Genomic DNA, 23384 nt, shown 5'->3' with positions numbered 1-23384 from the left:
TGCCTATTTGAAAGTTTACTGACTTTTATAAAGTCTTCTGCAGAACTCCCTTGTTTTCAGAATTCTCTCTTTACCTTTTATTTATTAATTTTTTTTAAATATTTTTTGTTCATATTTTATTTATTTATTTGAGAGCTACAGACACAGGGAGAAAGACAGATAGAGGGAGAGAGAGAGAATGGGCGCGCCAGGGCTTCCAGCCACTGCAAACGAAGTCCAGATGCGTGCGCCCCCTTGTGCATCTGGCTAACGTGGGATCTGGGGAACCGAGCCTCGAACCGGAGTCCTTAGGCTTCACAGGCAAGCGCTTAACCGCTAAGCCATCTCTCCAGCCCTAATTTTTTTTTTTTAAGATAGGGTCTTATGCAGCCCAGTCTCCTGTTTCCACCTCCCTAGTGATGGGATAATAGGTGTGTTCAGCCATGTCCAACAGGGTCCTTATTTCTAAAGAGCCTTATGATTTTTGCCTACCTATGGACATCTAGAGCTTTCCATATACTATTTTGTGACACTTGCCAGGTAAATTTTTCTCCCTGATTCTGCCTGTTGTATTTAAAAAAAATTTTATCATTTCCAAGTTCCATTTTAAATCATTGGATTCTATAAAAACCTAAGAAATAGGAGATGGTGCAGCAGCTAAAGACACTTGCTTGCAAAGTTTGCCAGCCCAAGTTCAATTCCTCAGAACCCATGTAAATTCCCATGCACAAAGGGTTGTATGCATCTGGAGTTCATTTGTAGCAACAAGAGGCCCTAGAATGCCAACCCCCCCCCTCTTTCTCTCTCTGTTTCATAAACTAATTAATTCATTAACACTACACTAGGATCACATAGTTGGGCATGACTTTAATCCCAGCACTTGGGAGACAGAGGCAGGAGGATCATTGTGAATTCAAGATCAGCCTGGGCTAGAGCGAGACCCTGCCTCAAATACAAAAAAAAAAAAAAAAAAAAAATCTACAAGAAAGCCAACTAGATCCTACAAGAAAAGAACAGTAATAAACACTATAAAGAATAGCTTGCAAGAAAGAAAAAAAAAAAAAAGAATAGCTTGCCTGTGGAGCCTAACGACCCCGGTTCGAGGCTCGATTCCCCAGGACCCACGTTAGCCAGATGCACAAGGGGGCGCATGCATCTGGAGTTCATTTGCAGTGGCTGGAGGCCCTGGCACGCCCATTCTCTCTATATATCTGCCTCTTTCTCTGTCTGTCACTCTCAAATAAATAAATAAAAATAAACAAAAATTAAAAAAAAAAAAGAATGGCTCCTTGGACTACAGGGAGACCCTACTTTGAAAAAAAAAAAAAGAAAAGAAAGAACAGGTCTTGGGTGGAAGGGGTTACTTAGTGGTTAATGGTTAAGGTGTGTTGCAATCAGGTTCGCATTACTGGCAGAAAACACCTGACCAAGAGCAGTTTCTGGGGAAAAGGGATTATTTTGGCCTATAGACTCGAGGGGAAGCTGCATGACGGCAGGGGGAAACAATGGCATGAGCAGAGGGTGGACATCACCTCCTGACCAACATCAGGTAGACAACAGCAACAGAATATTGTGCCAAACACTGGCAAGGGGGAGCTGGCTATCACATCCATAAGCCCTCCCCCAACAATGCACTGCCTCCAGGAGGCTTTAATTTCCAAATCTCTTTCAGCTGGGCACCTAGCATTCAGAACACCTAAGTTTATGGGGGACACATGAATCAAACCACCACAAGTTGCTTGTCTGCGAAGCCAAAGGACCCAGGTTCAATTCCCCAGACACCCCCCACCATAAGCCAGATGCACAAGGTGGCACATGCATCCATGTTTGTTTGCAGTGTCTGGAGGCCCTAGCATTCTGATATTCTCTCTCTCTCTCTCTCTGTCTCTCTCTCTCTCTCTCTCTCTCAAATAAATAACTAACATTAAGAACAGCTTTTCTTGGGCTGAAAAGATGTCTCAGTGGTTAAAGGTGATTGCTTGCAAAACCTGATGGCCCAGGTTCAATTCCCCAATACTCACATAAAGCCAGATGCACAACGTGAGATATGCATCTGGAGCTCAGTTGCAGTGGCAAGACGTCCTGTGCACCCATTATCCCTCTCTCTTTCTCTCTCTCTCTCTCTAGTAAATAAATAAATAAAAATAAATTATGAAAAAAGAACAGCTATTCTTCCAAGATAGAAAAAGTATGGCCTAAATCAACCACATGGGGCTCTACTACAAACGCTGCATAGACTGTATACAAATGAAGCCAATTTGCATACAGAGAGAAACACAAACTCAGGAATTCCTTGACTTCCTTAGTTACTAGTAGCCCAAAGATAAAAGACAGGGGCTGGAGAGATGGCTCAGTGGTTAAAGTACTTGACTGCAAAGCCTAAGAACCCAGGCTTGATTCTCTGGTACCCACATAAAGCCAGATGCACAATCTGGCACATTCTTCTGGAGTTTGTTTGCAGTGGCTAGAGGTCCTGGTGTGTCCATTCTCTCTGTCTGCCTCTTCCTCTCTCTCAGTCCCTCTCAAATAAATAAATTAATTAAATGTTTAATTTTTAAAACAGAGCCAGGTGTGTGGTATACACCTTTAATCCCAGCACTCGGGAGGCATAGGTAGGAAGATCACCAAGAGTTCAAGCCACCCTGAGACTACACAGTGAATTCCAGGTCAGCCTGTACTAGAGTGAGACTCTACCTTGAAAACCAAAAAAAAAAATAATAAATAAAAAAAAAATAAAAGAAAAGTGAGGAAGTCTTAGCTATGTGGTTCTACAATTTGTTTTGTGGGCTACAGGATAAATACGACATATGCAAATTCATATGTACATTGTTGAATTATATTTATGTATTAAGAGGAAAACAATATTATGAACTATTCTAAACAAGTAGCACATGCACCTATAAGAGGGATCCATATTATCAAGTTCGACATCTCTGATTCACTGCTGAGTTTGCTTCATGAACTGTCCCATCCCTTGGCTAACCTCATCAATAGAAGGCTTCCTTAAGGGAGAATTTGCATATCCAAAGTCTCAGGCTCACGTGAAAATGAGTAACTTCTAGGACCGTTAGTTTTAGGGATGCTAGATACTGTATTTCTCACAGACTTGGAAATCAAAGACAAGAGTTTTCCAAACTGGTGAGAAGGCTGTGGAACCCATAAGAGTAGAGCAAATTAACCCAGCAAGCCAACGTATAGTTAATACCTTATTTATTTATTTATTTATTTATTTGACAGAGAAAGAGAGAGGGAGAGAGAATGGATGTGCCAGGGACCCCAGCCACTGCAAAGGAACTCCAGTCACATCCCCTTGTGCATCTGGCTAACGTGGGTCCTGGGGAATCAAACCTGGGTCCTTTGGCTTTGCAGGCAAACTCCTTAACCTCTAACCCATCCCTCCAGCCCAGCCAACATATAGTTAAGAGATGGGTGGGGAAGAATCACATGTGTGCACAGGATCCTAGGATCCAGGGAAATAAGCATTTCAGGATCCTTGAGGAACTTTTCAGTGTCCCGGGATGGGGATGCAGAGCAGGTGACGGAGTGTGGTCTCCAGAGATCATTTCTTATCCCCTCCTGCCTTGTCCCCTCAGTTGTCACCTACCCAGCTAGACTGGAAATGCTCCAGCTCACAGAACTACCTTCATCACTGCCCCCCCCCCCCAGCACCTTGCAAAGAGGCTTCCGCATCATGGACGCTAAGTGAATGTTAGCTGGTAAGTGAATGGGTGGACGAATAAGCTCTCAGATCCTACTTATCAGGAACATCGTTGGCATTGCCCAGCGAAGCAGCCTTGTGGAACTTCTCTGCACTCTGGAGAAATGAGGCTTTCAGAAATCTTTTCCTGTCAGAAATCTTAGTCGTGGCAACTGATTTCTGGCACCATGAACGGTGAAAGGAAGAGAAGGGAGAGCATGCAATCCTAGTGACCACATAGGGGACTTATTCAGTTCTCCCTTCACTCTGAGTAGAGCCAGTGCTGAAAGAACTGCATAGGTGCTTCATAGAAGTTCACTGAAAGAATGAATGAAAGGAGCTGGAGAGGTGGATCATCAGCTAAGGAGCTTGCCTGCAAAGCCTAGTGATCCAAATTCAATTCCCCAGTCCCCATGTAAACCAGATGCGCAAAGTGGCACATGTGTCTGGAGTTCATTTGCAGTGGCTAGAGGCCCTGGTGTGCTTGTGTTCTCCCTCTCTCTCTCTCTCTCTCTTCCCATAACCCCAGCATTTGGGAGGCTGAGGTGAGAGAATCGCCATGAGTTCAAGGCAAGCCTGAGACTACATAGTAAATTCCAGGTCATCCTGGGCTAGAATGAGACCGACCCTACCTCGAAAAATAAAAGCAAATAAAAAGAAAGAATGAATGAATGAGTCACCTTGGTACCACTTTCCCTGCAAGGAACTTTTTTATGAGAGAGAATTGGTGTGCCAGGGCCTCCAGCCACTGCAATGGAGCTCCAGATGTGTGTGCCACCTTGTGCGTACGTGCGACCTTGCATGCTCGTGTGCTTCTGGCTTACATGGGATCTGGAGAGTCGAATATGGGCCGTTAGGTTTTGCAGGCAAGCATCTTAACTGCTAAGTCGTCTCTCCAACGCTAATGGAACTTCTTAACTAGTTCTTGAATGAAACTTCAGACCTCACTCAAGGAAAGAAAGGCTGGAAGAACTGGGGCTTAGATTAAAGGCCCGACAAAGCACAACCATCGATATGACATGCTCCAATGAGATGTACGCTAACTTGTCACGATCACTTCTTGTTATGAGGGCAACGACTGCATCAGCTCCCCTCCCCTTCCACGACCACTCCCATCCCGCCCCACTTTAGCAGCTCTCAACTTGGACCAAACATTAGTATCACTTGGAGAATTTTATAAAATTTCTGGAAATTCCTGGGACTCGGGGTATTGCTCAGTGGTACAGTAGGTGTTTTAAAAATATTTTTTTTTAATTTAATTGCAAGCAGAGAGAGCTAGAAAGAAAAGAGACAGAGATATAGAGAGAATGGGCATGCCAGCGCTCTCTCCAGGTGCATATACCACTGTGCATCTGGCTTTATGTGGGTACTGGGAAATTGAACCCAGGTCATTAGGCTTTGAAGGCAAACACCTTACATGCATGAAGCTCTGGGTTTTGTGTGTAGCACTGAGGAAAGAAGGAAAAAGAGAGGGGAGGGAGGAAAGGAAAGGAGAGGAGAGAAGGAGGGAGGGAAAGAGGGAGAGAAAAAGAAAAGAAGACAAGACTGGTGTCTGGCAGGTGCCTTTTATCCTAGGTACTGAGATCACTTGAGGCCAGAGCTCAAGACTAGCCTGGGTCACGGGGTGAGGCCCTATCTCAAAAGAGAAAACAGAAATGAAATTTTCCAGACTACATCCTGGACCAATTAAATCATAATTTCTGGAGGTAGGGCTCTGCTCCCTGGGAGATCCCAAAGACCAGCCAAGCCTGGGAAGGGCTGCCGTCTTCACAGTCAATCAAGCCGCCTCTCCGCTCCGCGTGGCTGCGCCCTCTCCACCCTGCTCATGGCTTGGCTGCTGGCCTGGCCCCTCCATCTGTCTGGTGGCAGCAGTAGTCCCTGCCGCCTGTTTTCTCCTCACTTATCTATCTCTGCATATTCATGTCTTCAGCCTGATTTAGAGGACTGCAACAGGATTTTATAACTCATGGCAGCACAACAAATGCACCTACATTTCCTCAGAAGTGCACATGTGTTTGTGTGTATATATAGAAATATTCTGCCCAGAGTTTAACTTTGCTGTAGTTATTTCTTCCTGCTCAGAAAATTGTGTAAGCTGACTTCACCACTCTCTGGGAGAGAGGTGCTAAATTTAAGTTTGTGGTGAATCTTTACCGCCCTCTCGTGGTACCACTGGAGCACTTCAGTTTCGTTCAATAGGATTTCTTTTCTTTTTTTCTTTTTTTTTTTTTGTTTTTTTTTTTTTGGTTTTTTTGAGGTAGGGTCTCACTCTAGCCCAGGCTGACCTGGAATTCACTATGTATTCTCTGGGTGGCCTCGAACTCACGGCAATCCTCCTACCTCTGCATCCCAAGTGCTGGGATTAAAGGCATGCGCCACCACGCCCGGCAGGATTTCTATTTTTTTTAATTTTTTTTTTATTTGACATAGGAGAGAGAGAAAGAGAGAGAGAGAGAGAATGGGCATGCCAGGGTCTCCAGCCACTGTAAACAAACTCCAGATGCATGCGCCCCCTTGTGCATCCTGGGGAATTGAACCTGGGTCTTTTGGCTTTGCAGGCAAATGCCTTAACCGCAAAGCCATCCCTCCAGGCCTCAATGGGATTTCTTTAAATCCTACTTTCATAGTTAGCATAGTCAAAGGAGACTGCCTTTGGGATTCCTTTCCTTTTACCCACATCAAGAAAGAGAGAAAAGCCAGGCGTGGTGGCGCACGCCTTTAATCTGAGCACTCGGGAGGCAGAGGTAGGAAGATCACCGTGAGTTCAAGGCCACCCTGAGACTCCATAGTGAATTTCAGGTCAGCCTGGGCTAGAGTGAGACCCTACCTCGAAAAAAAACAAAAAGGAAAACAAAAAAAGACCTATTAAGGGTGTAGCGGGCTTCTCAGCCTGTTGCTGACCCTTCAAAGAACCAGCCAACCATTCCAGTAAGAACAGGCCATTCGCTTAACGAAGTTTAGCATATAGTACTGTGTCTGGCTGAAATGAGTAAACAGAGCCCCAACATGTCTCCGTACCTTAAATTTTTTTCGAGGTAGGGTCTCTCTCTAGCCCAGGCTGACCTGGAATTCACTACACGATGTAGTGTCAGGGTAACCTCGAACTCATGGTGACCCTCCTACCTCTACCTCCCAAGCACTGGGTCTACCTCTGATTTTGATCATGAAAATTTATGTCTGTTCTAGAAGAAAGGAAAGAGGGGGAGGATCCCTCATTCCTAAGGTAAGGCAAAGGTGACACATTAATTTTATAAGCGCTTAGAGCAGTGTTCGTTACTCGCGGCTATGTTGTTGGCTTGTGTTAGGATCTTGCTATGCTAACCTTGAACACCTGGACTCAATGATCCTCTTGCTCAGTCCTCTAACAAGCTGGGACTCTACACAGGTACCTCAGTACCCAGCCAAAGGTTTTGTTCTTTTTAAAATTAGCAAGAAAAACAAGCAAACAAAAAATGTTAACCAGCTGTGGTGGTGCACACCTTTAATCCCAGCACTTGGGAGGCACAGGTAGGAGGATCACTGTCTGTAAGATTGAGGTCACCATGAGACTACATAGTGAATTCTAGATCAGCCTGGGATAGAGTTGAAACCCTACCTGGAAAAACAAAACACAAAGAAAGAAAGACAGTTTAATAGGAGACTGGGCGGGGTTGTGCACACCTTTAATCCCAGCACTTGGGAGGTAGAAGTAGGAGGACTGCTGTGAGTTTAAAGCCACCCTGAAACTACGTAGTGGCTTTCAGGTCAGCCTGGGCTAGAGCAAGACCCTGCTTCACAAAAACAAAAAAGTGAGCCAGGCCTGGTGGCACACGCCTTTAATCCCAGCACTCAGGAGGCAGAGGTAGGAGGATTGCCGTGAGTTTGAGGCCACCCTGAGACTACATAGTGAGTTCCAGGTCAGCCTGAGCTGGAGTGAGACCCTACCTCAGAAAACCAAAAAATGAAAAAATTTAAAAAGGGGGGAAAAGTGGTGAACAGAGTGTGATAGAGAGTTCAAAATGGTGATTTAATAGTAATTAGGATGTGATTAATTTGAAGTTAACAATTTGGATTCATTTTGGATACATAATAGGTATCTTCTTTTTAATTTTTTTCTTTTTATATTTTTTATTTATTTGCAAGCAGCGAGAAATGAGAGAGAGAATGAGAATGGGCACACCAGGGCCTCTAGCCACTGCAAACAAACTCCAGACACATGTGCCACCATGTGCATCTGGCTTACGTGGGTCCTGGGGAATCAAACCTGGGTATTTATGCTTCACAGGCAAGTACCTTAACTGCTAAACCATCTCTCCAGCCCTTCTTTTTAAATTCTGATCTTCCTAAACTTTTCACTTTTCCACCAAGGGACAATAAATTTTGGGCTTAGAACCAAGGTGACTGACTCCCTCCTTGGGATCTGTGGGTGAAAGAGGAATCAGTGAGCCATTGAATAGTTGGAAAATACCAACAGCTTTAGCATCTACCAGCAGCGAGGCTTCAGAGGCTAATTAAAACGAAATGCTCCCTTGAATTCCTGTGCAGTGCTATATGCTACTGCAGTAGCTGGTTATCTTAAGCAGATTAGCTAAAATGGCATCATGGACATTACTGATCACATTGTTTTAAAATCTGAGGTGGCTACCACAAAAGAACAAATAAAAAAGAAAAAAAAACATAACGGGTGTGGAGGCACATGACTTTAATCCCAGGAGAGAGAGGTAGGATAGCCCAGAGTTTGAGTTCAGCTTAAACCAGAGTGAGACCCTGCCTTTAAAAAAAATAAGGGCTGGAGAGATGGCTCAGCAGTTAAGGTACTTGCCTGCAAAGCCTAAGGATCCAGGTACAATTCCCCAGTGCTCACGTAAAGCCAGAAGCACAAAGAGGAGCATGTATCTGGAATTTTTTTTACAGTGGCTAGAGTCCCTGGCATGCCCATTCTCTCTATCTGTCCTCTCTATCTTTTAAATAAATAAGTAAACTTAATTTTAAAATATAGAGATATAAGGGGCTAGAGAGATGGCTCAGTGGATAAGGCATTTGTCTGTAAAGCCTAATGACAGGGCTTAAATTCCTCAGTACCCACATAAACCAGAGCCACATGGTGGTGCATGCATCTGGAGTTACTCTGCAGTGGTTAGAGGCCCTGGCACACCTATACACATTCTCTCTCTCTCTCTCTCTCTCTCTCTCTCTCTCTCTCTCCCTCTCTCTCTAAGTGTGTGTGTGTGTGTGTGTGTGTGTAGTGTGTGTATCTCCACTTGCAAATAAACAATTTTTTGGGGGGGGCATTCGAGATAGGGTCTCACACCAGCCCAGGCTGACCTGGATTTCACTATGTAGTCTCAGGGTGACCTCGAACTCACAGCAATCTCCTACCTCCGCCTCCCAAGTGCTGAGATTAAAGACATGCACCACCACATCTGGCTTAAAATTATGCATTTATTTGAGAGAGGAAGAGTATGCACCAGGGCCACCTGCCATTGCAAATGAGCTCCAGACACATATGCCACTTTGTGTATCTGGCTTTATATGGACACTTTGGAATTGAACCCAGGGCATCAGGCTTTGCAAGCAAGCATCTTTAACCACTGAACCATCTCTCTGGCCCAAGTGTTATCTTTACTTTTTGTTCTGATTTTTTCAAGGTAGGGTCTCGCTCTAGCCCAAGCTGACCATATAAAAAACATATATAAAGCCGGGCATGGTAGCACACTCCCTTTAATCCCAGCACTTGGGAGGCAGAAGTAGGAGGATCACTGAGAGTTTGAGGCCACCTTGAGACTACATAGTGAATTCCAGGTCAGCCTCTGCTAGAGTGAGACCCTACCTCAAAAAAAACAAAAGAAAGCCGGGCATGGTGGCACACGCCTTTAATCCCAGCGCTTGGGAGGCAGAGGTAGGAGGATCGTTGTGAGTTCAAGGCCACCCTGAGACTACAGAGTTAATTCCCAGTCAGCCTGGACCAGAGTGAGACCCTACCTCAAAAAACAAAACAAAAAAAAAAAAAAAGAAAGAAAGAAAGAAAGAAAGAAAGAAAAAAAAACACATATATAACACTTGATGTTTAGTCTCTTTCTTAATGGTATATCTCACTTAAAATATTCTTTTTTTTTTTTTTTTTTTGGTTTTTCGAGGTAGGGTCCCACTCTGGTTCAGGCTGACCTGGAATTCACTGTGTAGTCTCAGGGTGGCCTCGGCGATCCTCCTACCTCTGCCTCCCAAGTGCTGGGATTAAAGGCATGCGCCACCACGCCCGGCTAAAATATTCTTAAACAGGGACTGGAGAAATAGCTCAGTGGTAAGGTGATTGCCTGCAAAGCCTAATGACCCAGATTCAATTCCCCAGTACCCATGAAAATCTAGATGCACAAAGTAGCATATGCATCTGGAGTTTGTAGTGGCTAGAGCCCTTGCTGGCAAATAATATGTGTGTGGGGCTGGAGAGATGGCTTAGCAGTTAAGCGCTTGCCTGTGAAGCCTAAGGACCCCGGTTCGAGGCTCAATTCCCCAGGACCCACGTTAGCCAGATGCACAAGGGGGCGCACGTGTCTGGAGTTCGTTTGCAGAGGCTGGAAGCCCTGGCGCGCCCATTCTCTCTCTCTCCCTCTATCTGTCTTTCTCTCTGTGTCTGTCGCTCTCAAATAAATAAATAAATAATTTAAAAAAAAAAAATAATAATATGTGTGTGTGTGTGTGTGTATGTATGTGTTCCTAAATGCCTCCAGGCATGGTAACATACACCTTTGATCCTAGAACTTGTGAGGCTGAAGTAGGAGGATCACCATGAGGTCAAAGCCTACCTGGGGCTACAGAGTTCCAAGTCAGCCTCAGCTTGAAGGAGACCCTGCCTTGAAGAAAAACATTCTTGGGGCTGGGAAGATTGCTCAGTGGTTAAAGTCTCTTGCGTGCAAAGCCTACTGGCCCAGATTTGATTCCCCCAGCACCCATGTAACACTAGAGGTATAAACTTAGATGCACAGAGTGGCACATGCATCTGGAGTTCATCTACAGTGGCAAGAGGCCCTGGTGCTCCCTAATATAATCTGATGTACAACTTGTCCCTTCACAGATATATATATATATATTTTTTTTTTCCTTCAATACTGGGGATTAATTTAGGGACTTACATGTAAACACGTGCTCTCCTTACACGCTTTCCCACTGCATTATATCCTCAGCCCGCTTTTCACTTTTTGAAACAGAGTCTCACTAAGTTGCGCAGCCTGGTCATGGACCTGGGATCTTCTTGCCTTGGCCTCCTGAGTGGCTAGGATTACAGGCCTATACCAGTATGAATTTGTGTTCATATTTGCTAATAAGCTTTGGGTAACTTATTTATCAAAGTTGTGAAAATAATATGGCACGTTGTTCATACAGAATTATGAAATTTCATGTTGCAAAACGGAAGTTTAAAGAAACATTACGCCCGTATGATGTAAAAGATGTCATTGAACAATATTCTGCCGGTCACCTGGACATGCTATGTAGAATTAAAAGCCTTCAAACACGGTAAGTGATGCAAAAGTTATCCATTGTGAAGGAATGGGCATGGATGCTATTGGGGAGGAATTTTTCTTTAGTATACAGAATGTGTGAATTCTGTATTTCTAATTCATTCTTGGTAGGCAACTGGACTTTTACTTTTAACATAGATTTCATTCTGCTTTGCACATAGAAGTTAGTCAGGCATTAAAAGCCTCCAGGAGTAGCAGCTTTTGCATCTATACAAATGGAGAGATTAGTACTTGCTTCATAGGGTTGATCTGAGGATTGACTAATACACACAACTGATAATACACAATAGCCTTGGCGCTATTAATTTACAATAGAAAATGCTAATGGTGTGCCAGGGATAGAACTCGGTGGTGATTTGCATAGAGACCGTTGCTTTCTTATCTGTCATCTGCTTATCTGCAACCTATCAGATGTACAACAACTTCTAGCTGAATGTGTTCTATCAATGTAAAATAATCTCTTTTTTTTTTTTTTTTTTTCTTTCAAGGTAGGGTCTCGCTCTAACCCAGGCCAACCTGGAATTCACTATGTATTCTCAGGGTGGCCTCCAACTCATGGCAATCCTCCTACCTCTGCCTCTTGAGTGCTGGGATTAAAGGCGTGTGCCACCACACCTATCTTAAAATAATCTCAATTTTTATGAATTCATCATATGTTTCTTAGGACATTTCCTCTGGGAGATCACTCATGAGTAATAACACCATGGGCCAGAATGATGAAGGAAAATCATCACACTTGGGATCTCATGTTAAGAAAATAAGCATATCAAAGCCAGGCGTGGTGGCACATGCCTTTAATCCCAGCACTGGGGAGGCAGAGGTAGGAGGATCATTGTGAGTTTGAGAGTTTGAGGCCAACCTGAGACTACATAGTGAATTCCAGGATTAGAGTGAGACCCTACTCTGAAAAACACACAATGAAAGGAAGAAAGAAAGAGGGAATGAGGAAGGAAGGAAGGAATGGAGAGACGGAGGGAGGGAGGGAAAAGCAACCAGAACACAGTCCATCTGATTTCACCTGACAATTAGATACATATATTTAATATGTTTTTTATGAAGTACTTCACTCTTTAGGGTAATCTCTACCTCTAGCACTCATATTCCAATATCCTTTTTCTCTAATAGTGTTGATCAAATTCTTGGAAAAGGGCAAATCACATCAGATAAAAAGAGTCGAGAAAAAATAACAGCAGAACATGAGACGACGGATGACCTCAGTATGCTGGGCCGGGTGGTCAAGGTTGAAAAACAGGTACAACTCTACTGCACTAATCAACTGTTTAGTCAGGATTTTTAAAAAATATTTTATTTATTTATTTAACAGACATAGAGAGTAAGAGAGAGAGAGTGAGAGAGAGAATGGGTGCACCAGGGCCTCTAGCCATTACAAGAGAACTCCAGACACATGTGCCACCTTGTATCTTGCCAGGGACTTTTAAGTTTTTATTTATTTATTTATAAATAAATAAAGAGAAGGAGAAAGACAGAATAGGTGCCCCAGGGCCTGTAGACACTACAGATAAACTCCAGATGCATGCGACACCTTATACATCTAGTGTTACGTGGGTACTGGGGAATCAATCTCCAGTCCTTGGGCTTTGTAGGCAAGTGCCTTAATGACTAAGCTATCTCTCCAGCCCTAGCCAGTATTTTTCTTTCTTTCTTTTCTAAATTTTATTTTATTTAAGAGAGAGAGAATGGGTGTACCAGGGCCTTCAGCCATTGGAAATGAACTCCAGATGCATATGCCACCTTGTACATCTGGATTATGTGGGTCCTGGGGAATCAAACCTGGGATCTTCAGCTTCACAGGCAAACAACTCAACTGCTAAGCCATCTCTCCAGCCCATAGCCAGTATTTTCAAATCAAAACTTATTATAATCAATTTAAGCATTAAGATGAAAGTTAATCTTTTTATAGCCTTTTTATTTTTATTTATTTACTTATTAGAGAAGGAGAGAGAGAGAGATAGAGGGAGAATGGGCATGCCAGGGCCTCTAGCCACTGCAAACAAACTCCAGACACCTGTGCCACCATGTGTATCTGGCTTATATGGGACTTGGAGAATTGAACCTGGGTCCTTAGGCTTCACAGGTATGCACCTTAAACACTAAGCCATCTCTCCAGTCTGAAAGTTAATCTTTTTTTTAATTTTTATTTTTTCTTCTTGACAACTTCCATAATTATAGACAATAAACCATGATAATTCCTCTCTGCCCCTCACTTTTCCCTTCAAAACTCCACTGTCCATCAGATCACCTCCCAAAAGTTAGTCTTTGTGTGTGTGTGTGTGTGTGTGTGTGTGTGTTTTAGTTATTTTCAGTCTTTTAGATTCCCTTAAAGTAAGATAAAACCTTATCATAATTATGACAAACATTAAATATTTGTTAACCCCAATTCTGTGTCTTCTCTTACAGTTTTCTAGAAATCAAGCTGCTTTTCAAATAGAACTATATATATATATATATATATATATATATATATATATATATATATATATATATATTCCAAGTGTTAATTTAGAAGTGAAACTGTTAAATTCATAGCCACTTGGATTGAGATTTATTGTCATAATTTCATTACAGAATAAGTTGTTTACTGAAATTCAGTAGAATTCCAGAAAGGCAGTGAGTACAAATAGGAAAAGCATATTCTGATTGAAAATCATCTTGAAGTTAACATATTATGGTCCTTATGATTTTTACAACATTAGTATTTAATTTTTAAAGAAACAGAGGGAGGAATGTCAAGTAGGTCAGATAAAAGCCAAAGTAAGGCCGGGCATGTTAGTGTATGCCTTCAATCCCAGCACTTGGGATGCCGAGGTAGGAGGATCACTGTGAGTTGGAGGCCAGTTTGAAACTACATACTTTAGCCTGGGCTAAAGCAAGACCCTACAGTGAACCCCCACACACAAAAAAATAAAATAGCTGTTGGGTGCAATGGTACATACCTTTAATCCCAGCAGAGGTAGGAGGATCACTGTGAGTTCAAAACCAGCCTGGTACTCCAGGTCAGCCTAGTGAGACCTACCTCAAAAAAAAAGCAAAAGTTGCAGACTGCAGTCACCCCAATGTGCTATAAGTGGTAGAGCTAATTCCTCCTGCTCTCCTGTAACTTGGTCCCTTCATCTCACTTCTCTGCAGTCTGCAACAGTTTATGATTTATTCAGAAATACCTACAAGTTCTGTGAAGGAGAAAGTGGGGGAGAGGAAGGAGTTATCATGGTCTATTGTCTTAAGTATGGAAGCTTGTCAATTAAAAAAAAAAAAAAGAAAGAAAGATAAAAAAGGAAAAAGTAACCCGTCCTTATGACCTCTTCTGGTCCCATCACCACCAGATGGGACCTTCACTAACAGTCAGAACCTGCTGGGCGCCGTAGCGCCCACCTTTAATCCTGGCACTGGCACTTGGAAGACTCAGGCAGGAAGATCCCTGTGAGTGAGAGGCCAGCCTGAGACTGCGTAGTGAATGCCAAGTCAGCCCAGGCTAGAGTGAGACCCTACCTGGAAAGACCAAAAATAAATAAATACAAAAAGGAGTCAGAACTGCATTGAACTTTATTCAGTATTATGCTGTGTCAGCATACTCTGATTTCACCACTTAATTTCCACAAAGTCAACTTATTCTTATTTTTTAAAAAGGTAACTACAACAACATCGAACCAAATTGGGGTTTTTTGTATGTTTTTGGTTTTGAATTTTCAAAATCAATATCCACCTCTTCAATGTAAAGGGTCTTTAATCCCCCCACACACACACACACACCGCATGGTGGCACATGCCTTTATGAGAGAGAGAGAGAGAGAATTGGCGTGCCAGGGCCTACAGCTACTGCAATCAAACTCCGGGTGCATGAGCAACCTTGCACATGTATCACCTTGTGTGTGTGGCTTATGTGGGATCTGAGGAGTTGAACATGGGTCTTTAGGCTTCTCAGGCAAGCACCTTACCTGTTTAGCCATTTCTCCAGCCTTTTTTTTTAATTTTAAAAATAATGGGTTCCTTTTCTTTTTCTAGTATTTTATTTTTATTTATTTATTTATTTGATAGAGAAAAAGGGGGAGAGAGAAAGAATGGGTACACCAGGGCCTCTAGCCACTGCAAACAAACTCCAGACGTGTGCCCTCTTGTGCATCTGGCTAACGTGGGTCCTGGGGAATCAAACCTGGGTCCTTTGGCTTTGCGGGCAAATGCCTTAACCGCTAAGCCATTCCTCCAGCCCCCACCCCTTTTTTTGAGGTAGGACCTCTCACTAGCCCAGACTGACCTGGAAATCAGTATGTAGTCGCAGGCTGGTCTCAAACTCATAGAGATCCTCCTACCTCGGCCTCTCAAGAGCTGGAAGTAAAGGTGTGTGCCATTAAACCTGGTCCAACCCAGTTGTGTTTCTTTCTTTCTTTCTTTCTTTTTTTCCAAGGTAGGGTTTCACTTTAGTCCAAGCTGACCTGAAATTCATTCTAGTCTCAGGATGGCCTCAAACTCACAGTAATCCTCCTACCTCTGCCTCCCAAGTGCTGGGATTGAAGGCGTGGGCCACCACACTCAGCTTTTTTTTTTTTTTTTAATTAGGAGATATTGAATTCAGCAAAATAGCTTTGTGCTATATGGCTGCAATCTGGATACAGACAGAAACTTCTCTTGGGCTAGAGAGATGGTCCAGCACTTAAGGCATTTGCCTGCAAAGCCGAACGACACGACTCAAGTTCCACTCCCCAGTGCGCACACAAAGCCAGCTGCACGAAGGGACCCACATGCAAGGTCGCACATGAGCACAAGGGGGCGCACGTGCCTGGAGTTCGGTTGCAGGGGCTGGAGGCCCTGACACACCAATTCTCTCTCTGTGTGTGTCTTTTCTTTTCCTTTTTTTTTTCTTTCTCTCTCTTTCTCATAAAGAGCATCTGGAGTCTGTCTATAGTGGCTGGAGGCCCTGGCGCACCCACCCACTCTGTTTTCTACCTCTCTTTGCTTGCAAAAACTAAAAATAAAAATATTAATGAAAAATGTCACAGAGGGGATACATTAAGCAGTCAAGGCAGTATAAAGTAGGGTTTGTAATTTCCTTTCTTCCTTCTTGCTTCGTTGTGTTGACACATAAAAACATAAATGACATTAGGATATACAGACAGTCAGCCTCTTGGTTTCTGATTCCAGGTTATTTGCTCATAAGATTTGGTTTATAAATTGTTTTGTCCTACTCCTTCATTTCCTAAATGTGGAAGTCAAAAGGCCTGTGAAATCAGTAAGTCAACTATGGACTGGTCCTTTTTGGTTAAAACCTGGATGTTCCTGTCGTCTAGTCACTGCCGTGTCATAGCTAATCTGAAACTTAGGTAGCTCATTTACTTGTCCGGAAGAAGGTATCCTCACGTGTAACCACTTTTCTCCTCTTTAGGTCCAGTCCATTGAATCCAAGCTGGACTGCCTGCTGGACATCTACCAACAGGTCCTCCGCAAAGGCTCGGCCTCAGCCCTCGCTTTGGCTTCATTCCAGATCCCACCTTTTGAATGTGAACAGACCTCTGACTATCAGAGCCCAGTGGATAGCAAAGACCTATCCAGCTCGGCCCAGACCAGTGGCTGCTTGACCAGGTCAGCCAGCGCCAATATCTCCCGAGGCCTGCAGTTCATTCTGACGCCAAATGAGTTCAGCGCTCAGACTTTCTATGCGCTTAGCCCTACTATGCACAGCCAAGCCACTCAAGTGCCGATGAGTCAAAGCGATGGCTCCTCCGCAGTGGCGGCCACCAACAACATTGTAAACCAAATAAGCGCGGCCCCCAAGCCCATAGCCCCGACAACTTTACAGATCCCGCCTCCTCTCCCAGCCATCAAACACCTGCCCAGGCCAGAGACACTGCGCCCCAACCCCGCTGGCTTCCAGGAAAGCATTTCTGATGTCACCACCTGCCTTGTTGCCTCCAAGGAAAATGTTCAGGTTGCACAGTCTTATCTGGCCAAGGACCGTTCCCTGAGGAAAAGCTTTGACATGGGAGGAGAAACTCTGTTGTCTGTCCGGCCCATGGTGCCCAAGGATTTGGGCAAATCTTTATCTGTTCAAAACCTGATCAGGTCAACGGAGGAACTGAACTTACAGCTTTCAGGGAGTGAATCCAGTGGCTCCAGAGGCAGCCAAGATTTTTACCCCAAATGGAGAGAATCCAAATTGTTTATAACTGATGAAGAGGCGGGTCCAGAAGAGACAGAGACAGACACTTTTGATGTCACCCCACCACCCGCCAGGGAAGCTGCTTTTGCCTCGGACTCTCTAAGGACTGGAAGGTCTCGATCATCTCAGAGCATTTGTAAGGCAGGGGAAAGTACAGATGCCCTCGGCTTGCCTCATGTCAAGCTGAAATAACTCCTTCGTTTTCTTTCTAGAGCATAGCGGTTCTTTTAGCCATACATATCATTGCATGAACTATTTTGAAAGCCCTTCTAAAAAGTTGAAATTGCAAGAATCAGGAAGATCATGAAAGGTGGCTTACAAGCCTGTTATCTTTTAATTGCATGAAAATGCATGTTTAGGGATGGCAAAATTCCAAGGTGCATCAACATTAACCCAAACATTTAGCAATGTACCTTGAGTTCAAAATACTGAGAAACCAAGCACTGCTAATGCTAGGGGGGTGTACGAAGATGTCACAATTAGGTCATTTAGAAGAGTTGACATTATATGTTGTAAATTGTGGGAGTAAACAACTTCCAATTTCAGGCATTTCTGCGTTGTAACTAGGTACAAAGTACATTTTCAAAATTAGGCCATAATGTGTATTTAGACACAACGGCTACCAACAGCTGCTAATAAGGTACCAAGTAAAGTGGAGTTTTTGGAATAACAGAAATGGCTGTTTATTTCAAGATATCTTTGCCAGCCCATTCCTACTCAGTCATTTCATTAATGTGATTTGAATGTCAGCTTGTGTTGCTTTTGGTGATTAGCGCTGTGGCAAGCAATCTTGCACATCTTTTTCATGTTGTCCTTTTTTTTTTTTTATTTGATAAAAATGCTTCCCAGTTATAAAATGAACAATTGGTGAGATTCAGGGCCAGTGAGGCAAATAGACGCACTGACATATGTGACCTCATGGAAACATAGGCCATGTGAATGGACAACTCCACACTAGCATGTGGAATATTAATGGATTTACAGATGGTGTGGTCGGGTTAGCCTCTCTGGTGATGGCACAAGCCCAGGCTTGCCCATCCTGCACACGTGAAGGACGAGTGTGAGCAGCTATTCTCTAGATAGGTACGATACTGGGACTAAGAATGCAACACTTAGAAAGTAAGAGATTAAAAATGGAAAAAAAAAAGGACTTCCCTCTTCACAGGTAAGAGAAGGAAAGAAACCAAGATAAAATAACTTGATTTTTTTTTTTTTTAGAAAATTAGTATTGCGAGGGACTTCAACTACCTAAACACCCCTTATTCTTATATCACAGAGAATTTTGCAAGGTATTTATTTTTAATATGCCCTGAATGGCTTTTGCTATCATGTAGTACATTTTGCATATAAAAGTGGAAAACTAAACTCCCTTACTTTTTTATACTACAGTGAACATTTTCTATCCTTCCCAAAAATATTTTCCCAATGTGAAATGAACTCGTTCGGTTTCTAAGTATAAACAGTTACAAGTACAAGGCAGATCACACTGGAAGTGTCTGCAAAGCAGAATACAGGCTGGAGAGATGGCTCAGTGGTTAAGGGTTAGCCAGCAAAATACTGACTAATGTAATGTGTTGTAGCAGTACAAAAGGGGAAATTTTTTTAATGTATTTATCAGAAAGCAAGCCATATTGCATGATAAAAACCAGCTTACTAGCCGGGTGTGGTGCCCCATGCTCATAGTCACAGCTTTGGGGACATGGGGGTGGGGAGGCAGAAAGGTCACGAAAACAAGGCCAGCCTGGGTGACTTAGCAGCATGTCACTAAAAGCAAACAATACAAGGGTGGAAGGGCCGGGCATGGTGGCGCACGCCTTTAATCCCAGCATTGGAGAGGCAGAGGTAGGAGGATCGCCATGAGCTCGAGGTCAGCCTGACTACATAAGTGAATTCCAGGTCAGCCTGGACTAAAGCAAGACCCTACCTTGAAAAAAAGAAAAAGACGAAGAAGAAGGAAGAGAGGGAAGAGAGGAAAGAAAAAAGAAAGAAACCAAGCTAGCTATCTCACTGTGTAAGACGTCAGAAGTCAAAGTAATGACATTCCAGTGGCTTGGAGATGGACTGAGGATGTAGCTCAGTTAGAGTGCTTACTTAGCATTCAGAAAGCCCTGGGTTTGATCCCCAGCAACGAATAAACTGGATGTGGTACAGAACAGCTATCATCCCGGCACTTTGGGAGGTGGAGGAAAGAGGAGAATCAGGAGTCCAAAGTTATCCTCAGTTACATAGGGAATTTGGCGCTAGCCCAGGGACACATGAGAGCCTGTCTCAAAAAAAAAAGGCTAGGAAGGGAGGGAAGGAAAGACAGCTGCCTAAACTCAGGCCACAAAAGGATTCAAGAAAGGAAGAATATTGTTTTTACCAAGAAGCAAGGCCTCCAGAAAAACTTGGATGTCAATTTATTCAGTTGGGCTTGGCGGTGCATGTCTTTAATCCCAGCACTTGGGAGGCAGGGGTAGGAGGCTCACTGTGAGTTCAAGGCCAGCCTGAGACTACATAGTAAATTGCAGGTCAGCCTGAACTAGAGCAAGACCCCATCTCAAGAAAAAAAAAAAAAAAAGGCACCCATCAACTTGTTCAAAGGAAGGAGAACCAAGTCCACCAAACTTTCCCAAGTCTCTTCTCCAAGAAATGTTCTTCATCTCTGATTCTTCTTCACCCTCCTGTGCATTCCTTATCACTGCTTTGGTTTACATTTCACTAGACCTTAACCTGCCTTCATCCCCTCGGAAATCAATTCTCTCTTCCTAAAGTAGATTTCTCAATCTTTCAAAACTGTTCTTGTCCAGAGCCGGGCATGATTGCCTTTAATCCCAGCACCCAGGACTCCAAGGCAGGAGAATTGCTGTGAGTTTGAGGACAGCCTGAAACTATATAGTAAATTCCAGGGTCTTACTCTAACCTAGGCTGACCTGGAACTCACTATGTAGTCTCAGGCTGGCCTTACATTCATGGCGATCCCCCTGCCTCTGCCTCTCAAGTGCTGGGATTAAAGGCACGCACAATCATGCCCGGCTCTGGACAACAGTTTTGAAAGACTGAGATACATGCATACATTGAAATTTTAAAGATTTGCCCTTCCCATCCCTCTAGGACTCTCACACACTTCCCTGGAACCTTCTTGGCTATAGGAAACACATAGAAAAATAGGGTCTGGGTTTTATATTCCAGTTTAAAATGTTTGGCCACTTTTTAAAGCAATTCTTTCACTTTCCAAGTAGAATGACAGTTATTAAATGCATCGTTTCATCTACCTGTGTCTCTGCCTGCAGTTAGCCTGAAGTTGTTATTTACCCTCCAAAGGACATTGCATACACACACACACACACACACACACACACACACACACACACACACTCCTGGCATTCAGCTAGCTCTCTCCAAATACTGGCTAAGGAAGAGGAGGGAATCAGCAACTTTAGATAGCACTGATCCTTGGACATATCCTGTCCCATGTCAAATCCCACTGGCAGCAAGTATTGTGAATGTATTGGGGGCCTGTTCTTAGACATTGATCAGGCCCCAAACACAGAGCAGTTCATCCAACATTGCTGAAGACTGAAGATTAAAAAACAAACCCTAAACACATCACTGAAGTCTTAATCTTAACAAAATGTGACAGACCACATCGTGGAAAATGTTTGAATATGTGTATCTGCTTTAGCGCGAAACTCTTGGCTGCTGAAAGATAGCTGCATGATATGAAAACTTCCGGGTTCTGTCTGCGATGTCACTCTGGGAACAAGGGGGATTTCCATCTGCACTTAGCAGAGACCCATTGCTCAAACCCAAAGGGTGTGTGGAAGCAGTTTAGCTGAGCATTGCGCAGCCGCTTGCGGTCTCAGTTCAAGTCCATCTGCCTTCTGCAACGTGCAGGGTCAATCACATTGACACTTCATTGTAAACATCCCTTGTGTGAGATTAACTAAAATCTCTGCTATGTCTGAGCTATGTGTTTGCATTTTGTTCAACCAACTTAATATCTGTAAAATGCAAGTTCTGTCTTAGACGCTTTTTAAGTTTCTAAGTCTTTACCTCTTGAACCTAGGGTGCCATCCCCACCTCCCATTGACTTAGCGATTCCCAAAAGTTCCTAATATAAAAGTCAGACAAGTCCAGTAATGAGGGGAAATTGAAGCACAAAGTGACTAAATCTCATACCCACATGCAGAACAAAACTATGAAGGAATGATTTATCCCATGCAATGAACCAAGCAGATAGCTTCATCCAGTCAGATTGAGGAAATATAAATATTAACTACCCAGAAGCTGATTTTTTTTTTGCCTTAAATGACATGGTTGTGTTTTTGTAAGAAAACTTAATTTAATATAATTATGTGCATTTAAGTGAGCAGTTCTAAACGTCATGTACAAAAACAATGCAATTGTCTTATTTCCTGAAAACAACTAAATCAGGAATATCATATCCATTTCCAGCTATCATTAAAATGTAATTTCCTTTGCTCTCTTTTACTGGGATTATTTGTTCTAAACCAAACCATTAAAAAGATGCCTATAAACAGCTAGTGTGACTATTTTTATCTAGAGCTAACGGATTGGATCTGTTTTTATCTGTAACAAACAGACAGATCCAAGCAAAGCAAATGGTATATAGATTTTGGACTGAGATATAATGTTTACAATGTTGGTAAAGAAATCCTTGGTAATTGGGGAATGTAGATTTCCATATGTTCTTGAGAAAAAAAATAGGCTGGAGCGATGGCTCAATGGTTAAAGGCACCTGCTTACAAAGCCCGATGGCCCAGGTTCAACTCCTCAGTACCCACATAAATTCAGATGCAAAATGGTGCCTTCATTTGCAGTGGCAGGAGGCCCTGACACATCCATACACATATTTCTCTCTCTCAAATAAATATATTTAAAAAAATAGAAAAACAGGACTGGAGAAATGGCTTAGCAATTAAGACATTTGCCTGTAAAGCAAAGGATCCAGGTTCAAGTCCCCAGGTCCCACATAAGCCAGATGCACAGGGTGGCACATGTGTCTGGAGTCCATTTGCAGTGACTGGAGGCCCTGGTGAGCCCATTATTGCCCCCCACACACCTCTCTCTCTCTCTCTCTCTCTCTCTCTCTTTCTCCTTCCTTCCCTCCTTCTTTCTCACTCTGAAATAAATAAATAAAATATATTTTAAAAAATAGAAAAACATATATGTCTATAGTGTTGAGGATTGAACTCAGTCCTTGTGCATGCAAGATAAATGGTTTACCACTGAGTTGTAATCCTCAACCCAAGAAAAAAATGAATTTGATATGGATCATAACTCAAATACCAGACCATGTGAGTATTGTGTTTGGCTACAACTTAAATATCCTTGTCCAAAGTGTTTGGGAAACAGAAGTGTTTTAGATTCCTGATTAGTTAGCTTTTGGAGTATCTGCAAATGCATAGCATATTTTGGGGATAAGATCCAAGTCTAAACACAAAATTCAGTTGTTTGATATACACTTGAACCAGAGCCTTGAAAGTACCAGGCAAGTACTCTACAATGAGCTAGATCTTCAGCCATTTATATAACATTTTTAATAATTTGCACAGGAAAGTTTCATGACATAGGATTTCCCATTTGTTGTGTTCATGTTAGCACTGGATTTTGGATTTGGAAGCCATTTGGTCTCATTTTGTTGATTCAGGATATTTAGCCATCACGAAGGAGCTCACTACACAAGTGACAAAAGGAGGAAACCAGGTGGACCCCCAGTGGAAACAAAGTGGGTGCATTTATTTAGCGATGCCTTACTACGAAGTGTTCCAAAGGGACTGTTTCCCTTCTTCCTTAAAAAAAAAAAAAAAGAAGAAGAAGAAGAAGCCAGGCATGGTGGCGCACGTCTTTAATCCCAGCACTCGAGAGGCAGAGGTAGGAGGATTGCTGTGAGTTCAAGGCCACCCTGAGACTACATAGTGAATTCCAGGTCAGCCTGAACTACAGTGAGACCCTGCCTCAAAAAAATAAAACGAAAGAAAGAAAGAAAAGAAAAAGAGAAAAGTGGCTGGAGAGATGGCTTAGCAGTTAAGGCACTTCC

At 43.0% G+C, this 23384-nt stretch overlaps 1 protein-coding gene across 2 annotated transcripts in view; it reads left to right on the top strand.

Moving 5' to 3' along the window:
- Positions 1 to 21864, top strand: part of Kcnq5 (potassium voltage-gated channel subfamily Q member 5) — a 565394-nt gene extending 543530 nt beyond the window's left edge. For both annotated transcript variants that reach the window (XM_045156689.1, XM_045156688.1), the window contains 3 exons: positions 11036 to 11167; positions 12298 to 12424; positions 16568 to 21864. In XM_045156689.1, the coding sequence (XP_045012624.1) occupies positions 11036 to 11167; positions 12298 to 12424; positions 16568 to 17533 (1225 nt within the window). In that variant the 3' untranslated portion in view covers positions 17534 to 21864. The remainder of the gene's footprint in view (positions 1 to 11035; positions 11168 to 12297; positions 12425 to 16567) is intronic.
- Positions 21865 to 23384: the final 1520 nt, after the last annotated feature.

Source organism: Jaculus jaculus, chromosome 8, assembly GCF_020740685.1.
Source record: "Jaculus jaculus isolate mJacJac1 chromosome 8, mJacJac1.mat.Y.cur, whole genome shotgun sequence".
NCBI lineage: Eukaryota > Metazoa > Chordata > Mammalia > Rodentia > Dipodidae > Jaculus > Jaculus jaculus.
This window is presented reverse-complemented; position numbering and strand designations above follow the sequence as displayed.